Genomic DNA, 13,545 nt, shown 5'->3' with positions numbered 1-13,545 from the left:
GAAAGCTGTAGGTATCAGATCTGTGAAGCAGCAGAGGGAAAGCCTCTTAGCTGGTTGCGGGTGGGGCAGGGGTGGACACTGACAACGGAGGGGCCTGTGGGTTGGCAGCTCTCTCGGAAACCTGACAACAAAAATGCCATCCCCAGCCTTGGGTGGGGGAGTGGCCCATGCTTGAGATTCGTCACCTGATCCCGGGGCATCCCCTTGGGGGAACTCCCATTTAGATTTGAATTTTTAAAAAAAGGAAAGGCAATTTCCCAGCATCAGCGTTTGTAAAAGGGCACCAGGTCAGGCAGCTCCAAAGGGTTGCTCACCTCCTGCGATCGCATTAAACTCCTGTTCCCCCGCTTCCATGCTGCAGGTACTGTCTGATGAGCGTGAAGGGTTGTTTCACTGATTTCCACATCGACTTTGGAGGCACTTCCGTGTGGTACCATGTTTTCCGGGGTGGGAAGGTGAGTTCCAGCCGACTCTACAACTTTCTGTGTCCCTCTGACTTTTTGAGCATGGAGGGGCTCGCTGACCTGTCCCCTTCCTTTTGTCCCTTTCCTTCAGCCAGTCCTGCCCTGTGAGTACCTTCAGGGCCACTCCATCTCCTGGGGTCATCTGTTGGCTCCCTGCTTCCTTCTGGAAGGCAAGGTCAATGCCAGTTGTTTGGCATCATATCTGGTTCCCATTCATTCCCGCTTGCCCAGTCCAGTGTCCTAAACACCTTTGGCCAGTTTGGAGCTGGGCCTGACTCCCAAGAATCTCCCGAGTGCATTCCCGCTGGCTGTCATCTCAGCCCCAACACTGGGATCTTTCAACTTCAGAGTCTTGTGCCAGCACCACCTGCCTCCAAAAAGGCTCTCACTGCCTAAGGGAAGTGGGGTGTGTGTTCAGGGTGCTCCCATGTGTCTCTTCTGTGTGTGTCCATGCGGGGATGTCAGTGTCCCTGGGGAGACACATGTGCCTCTGGAGAATGCCCTTGTGCCTCCCTGCTCGTCTGGGTCAGCATGTGCATTTGTTTTGAAAGAACATGTTGGAAGAGAGTCTGGGAGGAAGTCAACCCACTTGATTCCAGATGTTTTTTCTCCTTCTCCAAAGTGAGAGCAAGCTGGGTTTATTTATTGGGGCATTTTATCATACAGCTTAGGAAATTCCCTTCCTCTCCTTCCCCCACCTCACATTCTCTTGTGGCTCGGGAGACTGTGCCCCCGCCCCAGCAGAGGCAGTATTCCTTTCCTGGCATTTCAGCGGGAATGGAGATTCCCTAAAGCTGGCCTCAGCCCTCCCTGCCTCCTCAGAGGCCCTTTGGACCTGGTCTTGGAGGAGATGCAGGGGGTTGGGGCATGGATTCTCTCCCCTGGTTGTCCTCCTCGCCCCGGGCTGATGTGGCTGTCTGGGTTGTGTCAGGGCCTGGAAGAAATTGGAGACGAGCTGATGACATCTTTTCTCCCCAAGATCTTTTGGCTGATCCCGCCAACCCTGCACAACTTGGCGCTGTATGAGGAGTGGGTGCTCTCAGGCAAACAGAGCGACATCTTCCTGGGAGACCGTGTGGAACGATGCCAAAGAATTGAGCTGAAACAGGGCTACACATTCTTCATCCCTTCCGGTAGGTTCTGGTGTGGCTGGCCTTGGGCTCTGTTCTGCCACTGGCTCCCCCAGCATTCAGAGCAGGGTCCTTGCAGCTCAGTGGCCTCAACTGAGGTTTGAGGCCAGGGGAGGGTTGTCTGAGCCTGGTGGGTCTGGCTGGTGGCCGTGCAGTGTGCAGTTCCTGAGGGTGGTGGGCTTCAGGTGGAAGGGAACATCTAGCCTGCACCTCTGTGCCTGTGGGCTGGAATTCTCTGTCCTCTGAGAAGACTCAGGCCTTCCCTCAGGCAGCGTCTTCATGTCTGCCCCAGGACTTCCTCGGGAGGTTTCTGTGTGATATGATGACACGGGCCCTTTGGATACCAGGGGTGGGTGCACCCCAAAGATTTGGGATGCGAGCTCTGGGGAAGGGCAGCGAAAATTGATCAGTTGAAATTTTGGTGTGTGACTTATGAGCTGAGACTGCCTCTCTGGGCCTCTGTTCCCATCTGTAGGAAGGGAGTAAGACACGGGGGATGCGAGGACTGAGAAAGCTGAGACCCGCTTGCCTGCAGTTCTTTGGAGGTGGACTGAGGGCTTTCAGCTGGTTATAGGCTGAGTCTCTAGTGGATGTGGCTGCTGACCTAGGAGTCATTTTCTGGGTCGTAGGCTGCATTAACAGAAGGATTCTACCCATGAGGGAGGTAACAGGCTGACCTGTGCCCAGAGTGAAGGGGTCAGGCCACATGTGGGAGGTTGTGTACCTCTTGGTCATTATACTTTGGAGGGGAGGTTAATATTAAGAAAGAAAAATCTGGAAATCACATCAGGTGAGATGAGTTTGAAGGAGGTTTTTTTGTTTTGTTTTTTAACCTGAGAAACAGGTGTGTGGTAGCTATAGTTAGCCAGGTAACTATAGTTCTTCCTGAAAGAAGGTATAGCTGAGTGGTTTTGGAATAACTTGCTCTGCTGGTAGTGAGCTCCCCATCATTGGAGGTATACAAGTAGAAACTAGCTATGGGTGTGTTGAGGAGATTATAGGGGAACTGCCACAGGGTGGAAGCTTTACCAGAAGATGTGTATCCTTTGAAGCCACTAAGATCCATTACATGAAAAAATTGGCTACATTTAGGTTGCTGAGCATTGACTTCGGGTCTAGACATGGAACAGGGGTGGTGGATGTGGTAGTAGTTCCCACAGTGGAGGGAGAGGCCTGCACACCTGGGCTCTTCTAGCAAATTGGGCAGAAGGTAGACACTGACCTTTTAGGAAAATGTGGAAATTGGGGGTGGCAGGGTTTAGTGGGGGTGACTCTGTTACCATGGCCCCAGGCCCCTGCTTGAGTTAGAAGGGATTGTACCTGGTGGGCAGCAGGTATGTAGACCCTCGCCGATGTGGTGTGGAACCTTGGGCAGGAGGTGGGTCCTGAAGTGTGTTCTAGCCCATGCAGGGGTTGGCGAGACAGCCCTGGTTGCTTTCTGTGACCTTCCTATCTCTGTGTCTCAACTATCAAATCTGTACAGAGGGGCTGCACTCTGGGACCCTCAAGATCCCTCCATCCCTGTCCCTTCCGCACTGGGCCCTGTGTAGAACTGGGTGGGAGGAGGCTGATCCTTCTGTTGACTGGTGACTTCAGCAAGTTGGGGAGGGTCCTGGGAAGCAGCACCACAGCCACAGCAGGTATATAACTGTCCCGAGGGCAGGAAGAGTTGTGGATTTGAACCCCAGCAAGCAGGAAGTTAGACCCCAGCAAAGACTTCTGGCCCTGGGGGTGTTGAGGAAGATATGGGTTTGTTTGTTTTTTTGTCCCCCAGATTTTTGAGAAATAGACAAGGGACCATTGGCCCAGTGTGGTCGCTCATGCCCATCATCCCAATGACTAGGGAGGCTGAGACAGGAGGATTGTATGTTTGAGGTTAGCCTCAGTAACTTAGCAAGGCCCCAAGCAATTTAGCTGAGACCCTGTCTCAGAAATAAAAAAGTAAAAAGGGCTGAGGATATAGTTCAAGGCCCCCTGGGTTCCATCCCTGGTACCACAAAAGAGAAGAAAAAAAGGAAGAAAAAGAAAGAAAGAAAAGGGACCCCTGAAATGTACCACCTGCCTCTGGTGGTTGTGCAGGAGGGGTAGTGGCAGCATAAGACGGGTTTCCAGGCATCACGTGTTGGACCAATGAATTAAAAAAAAAAAAGTTGGGGGCTGGGGAGATAGCTCAGTTGGTAAAGTGCTTGCCTTGCAAGCACAAGGCCGTGGGTTCAATTCCCAGCACCACAAAAAAAAAAAAAAAAAAAAAAAAAAAAAGTTGGGAACTGATATAGAATTGCAATTTTGCTAAAGATGGACATTAATTAAAAACACGAGGACTGCAGCTCCCGGTAGAGCACCTGCTTAGAGTGCATGAGGCCTAGGGTTCCATTCCCAGCCCTGCAAAACCAACAAAACCAGGGGCAAAAAACCCCCTCCTCTGAGGCTGCTGTTCCATGACGGTTCTGACAGTAAAGCAGGTGCACGTCCAGCTGCACCGTGGCATCCCTGGTGGTTGGTTCCAGTACCCCCAGTGGATACCAAGCTCCGGCTCCAGACGACCGGCAGTACCTGGTGTGGCGTAACCTGTGTCAGCAGAGTTGCTGCGCTGGGTTGTTTAAGGAGTGACGACGAGGAGGGCCTTGTCTCGGTGCGGTTTGCTTGGGTTCCTGATCTGCAGTTGGTTGAAAGCGTAGCTGCAGGATGTGTGGATGGCAGGGCTGACGGGAAGAAGCTTGAGCGTCAGGGACAGCACTTACTTTCGGTGGTGTTTCTGTGTATGAAATCCATGCCACCTTTAGTTTCCTCGTTCTGTTGCCAAGCAGTGAAAACCCAAAGACCAAAGTTATGGATTCCACGGCCGTTGACGAATGTTTCGGGGACTTGGGATTTTCTCTGGCGTCCACAGCCTTGGGCATGGCACACAGGATGCACCCACACATCTGAGATTTGGGGTAGCTGGTTTGTGGCTTTGTGGGGAGAGAGAACCTTGGGGGTCCAGGGCTCCTGAGATGAGCTTTTCTTTGTGGGAGAATCGAATTTGGGTGTTTCCTGCTGCTGACCTGGGTTCTTGTTCCCCTGGTGTGACTTTAGGGGAGTGTCCTACCTCACACTGCCCTCAAGCCCCCCCCAGCTGTCTTCAGCGAGTCTTCCTCAGTTCCCTGAACGCTCATGGGACACCGACGCGTTAGGAAGATTTTAACTGGTACACGGTTTTTGTGAGATGTGATTGAGCTTTTCGGCTTGAGTCTCAGGGTGAAGGGGCCATGGGTCAGGCCTGTGAGTCTTCAGGCCTCACTCCTTCCTGGACAGTCTGGGAGAGGAAGACGGTTGAGGGTGACTGAGGAGAACTTTGACCCTCGTGGCATGAAAGTGCTGCATCAAACTCAACGTGTCCCGGGTCTGACGCCGTCTGTGGAGTGCCAGTTTGGGTTCTTGGTACAGCTACCAGGTCCTGACCCTGCATAGGATGCTCACTGGGGCCGGGGCGGGAAGTGGGCGTCGGTGGGGTTGTCCCTGAAGCACCTGCACAGGAGGAGGCAGCTGTGAGGCGGGGGCTGCTGGATTCTGAATCCTGAACACCTAGGTTTTGGGTGAGACTCCCTATGCCTCCCCGTCCTTCTCGACTTCCTCGGGCCCCAGAGATCAGCCTGGCGGTGGATTTTGTGGGTTGCTGCTCTCCTTCCATGAGTGCATCTGTCCCTTGTCACTTGGCCTGAATAGCCTTCGTTTATTGCCTTCATATTGCTAATGGCTCCGAGCTGGAAGCAGGTGGCAGATGCCAACCTCCCCTGCCCAGTCACCAGCCCCGGACACCTGCTCTCAGGCTTCCTGGAGCGTTGTCACGAGGGAGCTGACATTGGGAGGGTGGTCACGGACAGGGCTCAGGAGTGCTGTGCCTTCCCCTCCCCGGTTCTTCCTGGAGCCAGTGTTCAGGGGATGAAGCAGATGTGAATGGGCAGGGGAGGGACTGAGCAGCCTCTGTAATCCAGGGGAGGCTGCCTGACCTACCAGAGAGGCCCCGGTGGGAAGAAGCTTCCAGAATCCCTCCTCCCTACCTGCAATGGCAACTCCCTCTTTGCTCACACACGGGGTAATAGATGAAAGCCAGGTGCATCTGCATCTCCACCTGCCAGGAACAGGGAGAGTCTGAAGCTGATTAATATAGGTTTGCCTGGGCACCAGCCTTTCCCAAACCCTTGGAATTGTCGAGAACATCAGGAATATCAATGACAAGTTCCCTTCTCAGTGAGTTCCCCACAAGGGAGGGAGTTTCTGCACGTCAGGCAGAGACACAGAGGCCAGGAGAGGGGGCAGTAGCATGGTGATCAGTGCTGAGGGCAGCCTGGAACTCAGACCCTGGGTTGGGCTTTGTGTAGGGAGGTGGGTGGGCATGGGAGGAAGTGTGGGACCAGGACCTTGAGGCTCAGGTGGTCTTCAGAAGTGTGGCTTTAATAACACTGATGGAGCGGCCACAGTAGCAACTGGCCGCATAGCCCCCCTTGATGGAAGCAGAAGTGTCGCCAGGAAACCCAGCCAGCAGGCAGCAGAGGCAGGAGACTGAAGCAACTGTGGAAGCCGAGGCTTTTCAGAGGCACAGCCTTTGTCTCTCTGAGGGTGTGAGGACCCAGGTGGCTCGCAGTGGCACACCTGGCCCACAGAGCAGCTGCCTCTGATGGCCCAGACCAGAGGCCTGGAAGTGAAAGGCAGAGCGAGGCTATGAAAGCCAAGCCTCTGCTCCTGCGCATGGCGGCGGCTGGCTCCTAAACCAGCTCTCCCTCGCTCTCCTCTGAGAACCGCCAGCCCTGCGCCTGGCAGAAAGGGCCAGTGGCTGAGTGTCCAGCCGAGATCTTAGCCTCCCTGTTCCCTTCCCAGGTGGCAGCTCTGCTCCCAGCAGCGGTGGCCGCCTGTGACTCAGGGCTGGCATGTCTCAGCTCACAGGGAAGAGACTGGAACTGCTTGGGCTTGTGGGGGGAGGTGGGTTGGGTCTCTCTCTGTAATTTTCTTTTGAGCAAAAGCCTTAGGCACATGGGGTCTGGGGGTGTAGCTCAGTGGTAGAGCACTTGCCTAGCAGGGGGGCGGCCCTGGCTTGGATTCCCAGCACTGCAAAAGCAAACAAACAGAGCAAACGCAAAAAGAAACAGCAGCGGGCACACAGATGGACAGGAGGAGAGGCTCAGGTGGCCACTGCCCTTGCCCCGACTGATCTCCCTCTGTCTCCCACTATGGCTTGTTCTGCCTCTGTCTGCTCTTGTCTTTGCCTCTGTCTCTTATTTCTGTGTTTCTCCTTTTGCCTCTCCTGTGTTTCCATGCCTGTCCCCTGGGACTTCGCAGCTAAAAGAAGAGCTGCTTCCCTTGCCAGCTGTGACTTTACTCAGCCAGTGGCTGGCCCTCTCTGAGCCTCAGTTTCAGCATCTGTGAATTGGACTCCACATAAAACTCTCTGTCCCCTCGCTCTGCCTCTGGTCCAGCAACCAGGAGCCATGTCGGTCTCTCAAGTGCTTGCCAGGATACCCAGTCTGAACTGAGTTGTGGCTGTCGAATGAATTCTACAGCTTTCTTTGTCCCTACTTTTTGTGAATCCAGCAGAGGCATGTGTTCAGAATCTTGATGGTGACTTTACTTTTCTGCGCCTTGGTTTCTTCACTTGTAAATCGGGGTGGAATATATGTCCTTTATAGGGCTTCTGTGAGAGCCGAGGAAAGGTCTGGAAAGTCTCCAGGCCGTGCCTGGCACAAGGTGAGCACTTTGGTATCCTTACCTTGGTGACTGCTAAGCCATGGCCCATGCGCTTGAAGCTTCAGCCTCGGGGACAGAGTGGAAGCAGAGCTGGGACGGGGCACAGGCCTTGTGTGGCTAAGGAGGCCCCCTGGAAATGTGCCTGGGAGGATCGATGACAAGGTGTACTCTACAGGGGGACGCGTCTGGGTCCTGCTGCTCTGGCAAGATGTTACTCCTTTGTCGTGCCTCTGAGCTGTCTGGTGCTCGTGGCGATGATGGAAAAGAGACTCTGGACAGATGTGTAGCCTGGGAGGGGTGTTTCCAGCTGCCTAGCCAGTGTGGAAGCCGGGAACAGGGCCTGACGCTGTTGGCTGCTGTAGCTGAGACCTGGGAGAAAGACTTGGTCATCAAGGTCCTCAAGGTGGGGGCTGGTCTGCAGCTTCTACCACTTGACTTGAAGTAGCCAGGGACCATTGTGGCTGCCAGCCTGGGTGCCCTAGGTGAGCCAGGAGTCTTGGCTTTCTGCATCAACTCTCTGTGTGTATTGGCACCCAGCCTTAGGCCCACACCTTGGGTACCCCCCACCAGGCCCTCTTGAGTGCCATCTTTCCCTCCCTCGGGCCTTGTGTGGAGAGGGGTCCCCAGGGGGCTGGCAGCTCATCTCCCTTTACCCTCTCCACCCCAGGTTGGATCCATGCAGTCTACACCCCTGTAGACTCTCTGGTCTTCGGCGGGAACATCCTGCATAGCTTTAACGTGCCCATGCAGCTGCGAATCTACGAAATCGAGGACAGAACCCGGGTAAGGAGGCTTCCTTCTCTCCTGGGGGGTGTGCCCGGCCATTATGAAGTCCTTTACAGTCCCCCTGTCCCTCCTGCTCCCTGTCTCGAGCCAGGCCTGGGTCCTGGTTCTGCAGGGTGAAGGGGGGTATCCCCAAAAAGAGCCCCTCAATTTCTGTTCATCTCCAGACAAGAGGCAGCTAAACCCCCTTGTGGAAGGGGAAGTGTCTTTTGAGACAGCATGAGATATCAGGAACCTCGCGAGCCCTTTCCTCCTGTGAGGAAAGGGGCTGGGGGATCTTATTGCTGCCAGTGTTTGGCGTAGGTGGAGGCCTTGGAAAGAGGGCCCACCCTGGTCCAAATTTGGTATTGGCCATGCATTCTCCCTTGGGATCTGATCTGATCGAAAGGAAGCCTGATTCCCTGAGTCCTCCAGGTCCCATCTCTGAGCTAACCTCAGCGCCTGCTGGGGCGTCTCAAACTCTTTGAGGCCAAGACTTTCCTCTGCTTCGACAGTGAGAGCTTCTCCGGTCTCAGGTCTCCCATGTCCCAGGACCTAGGGTCTGTGCGTGCCCTCTGTTCTATGAGTTTCCCCTACAAAGCTCTGGTGGCTGGGAACTGGCCACCTGCTTTCCCCATGTTGGGCTTGAGCAATATCTCCAGGTATCTGAGAGAAGGGTCGGAACTAGAGCCCTGTGACAAAGAGGGGCCACTTCTTCCTCTCTTTCTTTCTTCCTCTTTTTTTTTTAACATGGCTATTTCAATATTTGAGATATAATCCATATAACCATAAAATTCACATTTGAAGTGCACAAATCAGCGGTTTTTAGTATCTTCACAAGGTTGTGTAACCATCGCCACTAATTCCAGAACATTCCATCACCCTAAAAAGAAGCCTCGTACCCATCAGCAGTCACTCCCCATCTCACCCTTTCCACTCCAGCAGCCCCTAATCTACTCTCTGTATAGATCTGCCTATTCTGGACATCGGATATGGATGGAATTGTACAATATGTGTTCTTTTGTGTCTGGCTTTCACTTGGCATGGTGTGTTCAAGGTCAACCTACATTGTAGTGTGTACCAATGCATGATTCCTTCTTAGGGCTCAGTGCCCTCCGTTGTATGGGTAGAACGCACCATTTCTCGGGATTTGCCTTGAAATTGCCTTTTTTAGACTCAGAGAGGCATTGATGTGCCTGGATCCTAAAGAAGCATCTCACAAAAGAGCAGCTCTGGGCCAAGTCATCTTCCTGATCTTGTTTTCAGGGAATCACACACCTGGGTCAAAGTCTTAGCCACTGTGTGAATCTGGCCCCTCAACAGTCCTGACGTGAGGGACCTGGTCCAGGGTTCCCTGGAGACTCCCTGAAGCCCTGATCGGCAGTCATGCGTGCTGCAAGGGCGTGCGTGCATTTGCAGCTGTTGTGTGGCTGCCTGTGAGCCCAGGTCTGCAGAGCCTGGTGTCTGTGACCCTGGACAAACCCCTTGTTTGTGGGCTTTCTCCCCTGTTACCCACCCTCCTCTCCTGTCCGGGCCTGGAGAAAGGCCAGCCCAGCCTTGGTCTGGGGTGTGCCGCTCTGGACTGTCCAGGAGAAGGCACAGTTGGGGCCCAGGTGATTGTCTCACAATCCAGGTCAGTGCTGTCTGGGGCTCAGGCCAATTGTTCTTTGACCGGCCCTGAAGAGCAGGCCAGTTTGTGAGTAGAGCAGCAGGTGTGGAGAGAAACAGAACAATCTAGAGTAAGAAGTCAAGCCTAGGACTTTCCAGGCAATTCCTGAAAGCCAGAATCAGGCTGGGATTTCTAAAGACTTGGCAACTTGCTGGGCAGCCGTCCCCTCCCCTGGGAATCTGAGCATGCATCTCAGAGGATCTGGGCCCCATCCTTCCCAGAGAAGCCGGCCTCCCTCCCCGACTGGCAGCTCTCGAGGCAGGAGGCAGCCTTCACGCTTAGCTCCTGTGGAATATTGTGTCCATATTGAACTGTGTGGCCCGGCCCCTCCTTCAAGACCCCCTGTCCCTGTCCTCCGAGTGGACACCCCATCTGGTTTCCCTGGAGCAGGTTGCCAGGTGGGGGGATGGGGACTGGCTGATGGGCAGGCTGGGCTGGAACCAGCGGCAGGCTTTTTAATCTGCTTTGATTTCTGGTCTTTGGAGAGAGGGGCTTGGCTACAAGGCTCAATTGTTTATGTCTTAGGAGCCAAGGCAGACAAAAGGCGCTGCAGAGAGAGTCCTGGAAGCCAGATAAAATGCCAGGGCTCCTTGTCAGCTCGCTACAGCTTAATTCTTTGCATCCCCCTGAGCTCCTTTAAGAAGGTTATCATCATTTAAAAATAGTTTTTCCCAGGCTGGGGATATAGCTCAGTGGTGGAGCCCTTACCTAGCATGCGTAAGGCCCTGGGTTCAGTCCCCAGTACTGCAAAGTAATAAATAAATAAAAATAAAAGTAGTTTTTCCAAGAGTCCTAAAACCTGGCTTTGCTGCAGAAACCACATGCAGGAGATGAGCCAGGGGATTCTCAGTCTGAAAGGCCGATGGTGTAGAAGAGGAATTTGCCTTTGTGGCTCAAAGTGGGAGACCCCATCCAGGCCAGGAAGCCCTGAGATTCTCTCCAATTCAGGAGGCCATGTCTTGCCCTCACTGTTGTAATTTTTCTGGGCTGGACGCTAGGTGACTTCACCTGGCAGTGTTACTGCCTGTGAGGTGGCAGGAACAGGTACAGGCCTTTGGGGCCTGGTGGATTTCTGCTCCCTCCCGGTGTAGATGAGCGCTCCCCCATCCTGAAAATAAGTATGATGGAAGAAGTGCCCATGTGGTCCTCTAAGATACTGTCACCACCATCATGATGTGCTTTTAACTCCGGGTAGGTTCATAAGGGACAGGGATGGTCCAGATGATCGCTCATCAAACCGCCGTCTCTTATGCTTACCTTTTTTTCCCCCCCTTAATGGTTTTAGTGAAAGCAGCCTTCCCAGAAAAGGTAATGCCGACACACCTGTTCCCTCGAAGCCAGTGAATCTGTTTGGAAATTGCAAATAATTTACCCTTCCTCTGCCCTTCCCCACCCCCGCCATTGGATTTTTTTTCCCCCATTGATTTTTTTTTTCCAGGAGAAAAACAAATTTTAAGGCCCTTCCACCCACCCTTGTGTTTGACTTTTTTGATTCCTTGAGACCTGGGAGTTCTAGATGCTCTGAGACACCTCAGCTGTCATCTCCAAAGGCCTCTCGGGTCTCAGATGACTGGGGCCTCCAAGGGAGACTCTCAGGCCAGGTGCCACTCCACTGGGCCCTTGGAACTCAAATTGAACCCTGCGGTCCACTGATAGACGGATCACCCCGCAGGCTGGGAGCCGTGCATGCTTTCTCTGACTGCCTTGCCCTGCGTTTTGAACTGAGGTCGGTTAACAACTCAGTTTGGTGAGGCTCTCAGTTTGTCACCAAATAATATTGAGCAATCATGTGTTTAATGTTCCCAGGCATGTGGCTGAAACCTTTTGAAGGCGAAGGGTGGAAGGCGACAACCCGTTTGTAAGTCAATTCTTTGCAAATTTTGTTTCCCACAGTCTCCTCTCTTGGAAAAAAAAAATAAAAAAAAAAAAAAACACACACACACACACACAAAACCACCAAAGGAACTCTAATTCCTTCATCAGCATTTATTTTCACCCAGCCGGTTTCCCTTGGGTTCAGCAACAAAGAGGGAAGATTTATCTTTCCTTCCTGAAATGCAGCCCCCCCCCCCCAATTTTTTTTTCCTAATCTAGAAAGATTCTCAGGCATCATGGTGCCCATCCTTGGCACAGTGACTCAGATGACGTTCAAAAAATTAGAAAAGTCGAAATGAACTTCAGAGTTTTACCCGTCGAGTAAAGAGATACCTCAAGTGGGGGTCTGTCTTCCTCAGCTTGCATTTGAAGGATTGGTGATTCGTTTAAAAATCATTCTGCCCTTGTTCTGGAATGTGGGGGAGGAGCTGAAGACACCCCCCCAACCCTTTGTCACAGGTGGTCAAGGTCTGCTTCATGCTGAAGAGCCCCTCTCTTGTAAACTCCAGGGGACACTGATCCAGTAACTGTGCAAAAAGATGAATACCACAGTAATAAAACTGGGTTTCTCAGAAAGTAGCTGGAGCCAAGGAAAACGCTAGGTTATGATCCCAACTCCATGCATCTCCCCAAGGAGCTGGAAAGCATGACGGCCATGACCTCATTCCAAAGCATACCACCCACCAGAGGCAGGGAGAGCGAATGGACCCAGCGCGAGGCCCCAGGTGGAAAAGGGGCCTCAGAACCTGAGGTGGCAGGAGTGGGCAAGGAGCAGAGGGCAGGTGGGCACTTGGAGAACGGCAGGTCTGCTTGTATTTGTCTTCGTCGAGAGGTCCAGTGCTGTCCAGTGTTGTCAGCAGAGAGACCAGGGCAGCTGGGCTGACAGCGTGCTTGCTTAACTTCCAACTCCATGAGTTCCTGGAGGGTGAAAGAGGTGAGGGGGCTTCTGATGGCACAGACACACCCTTGGCAAGAGGGCGAGAGAGCAGGCCAGGGGCTAGCGTGGTTGAGTGCGACTCGTGTAGTGTCTGGAGAAGAGACCCTGCCATGAGAGACAGGGACTACCCTGGACCGCCCTTCCCTATCCTTGCTCCTCCTTCGCCCACTCACGATGCAGTTCCCAGAGGTTCCTCGGTGCCAGAGCCTTTGGTGGTATTGCTTCCTTCCCGTCTTCTGCTGCCATTTCCCCTCTGCAGACCCCACACTGCCACCCATTGGAATCCCCCGCGCACCAAGCCCTTTAATAGTTTCCGTACACGCCTTTCCACCTTTACTCCTGCCATGAAACAGCCCAGAGGGATCTCCACGTGAACCTCCAGACTTAGGTGTGTGCTCCCTGGTGTCAGGGACTTGTGCTCCAGGGAGCCCTTGGTGAAGATACAGGCTGGGGCAGCACAGGTGGTGTGGGGAGGAGCAGGAGGTGGACACCTGAGGCCCCACCCCTGGAGGTAGTTGAGGCCACACTCCACCCTCGTTGGCCCTCCCCATGGCCTCCCTCCCAGAGTGCAGGAGGAGGGTGCTCCATAGCCTGTCTGCAAATAGGTAAGGCTTGGGGATGGATTTCTGTCTTTAAAAAGGGAGGGAGGGATAACAGAGTCTGTGCAAGAATATTCTAGAATGAGGAGCCCAGGTCTGTCATAGCTGGGGTCAGACAGGGCTCCCACCTGCAGATACCCACAGTCACTATCCGCAGGGCGGGGAAGAGCTCCGTCTGCATCTCACAGAAGCACGCAGTCGACCCCTCCACCTTCCTGGCGTGCGGCTCGGGCCTTTGAATGGTGTGCTCACTCGGGCTTCTTCCTCCGCCTCATCGGTGCATGCTGCTGGCATCCTTCCCTGCCAGGCTCCCTCCTACCTCCCCTTCAGCAACACCCCCCATTTTTCCCTGCTGCCATTTGTGCTCTTACTAAGATGATAAGAGTGA

The 13,545-nt window shown here is 53.6% G+C and overlaps 1 protein-coding gene across 11 annotated transcripts in view; it reads left to right on the top strand.

The window, feature by feature from the left end:
* The window catches only part of Kdm2b (lysine demethylase 2B), a 115,566-nt gene that overhangs the window by 39,490 nt on the left and 62,531 nt on the right, over nucleotides 1–13,545 (top strand). For all 11 annotated transcript variants that reach the window (XM_047561163.1, XM_047561165.1, XM_047561167.1 and 8 more), the window contains 3 exons: nucleotides 362–455; nucleotides 1,444–1,597; nucleotides 7,983–8,098. In XM_047561163.1, coding sequence (XP_047417119.1) covers nucleotides 362–455; nucleotides 1,444–1,597; nucleotides 7,983–8,098 — 364 coding nt within the window. The remainder of the gene's footprint in view (nucleotides 1–361; nucleotides 456–1,443; nucleotides 1,598–7,982; nucleotides 8,099–13,545) is intronic.

This window comes from Sciurus carolinensis, chromosome 8 (assembly GCF_902686445.1).
Source record: "Sciurus carolinensis chromosome 8, mSciCar1.2, whole genome shotgun sequence".
Taxonomy (NCBI): Eukaryota; Metazoa; Chordata; class Mammalia; order Rodentia; family Sciuridae; genus Sciurus; species Sciurus carolinensis.
The sequence above is the reverse complement of the archived record's forward strand: the minus strand, read 5'-3'. Positions and strand labels throughout refer to the sequence as shown.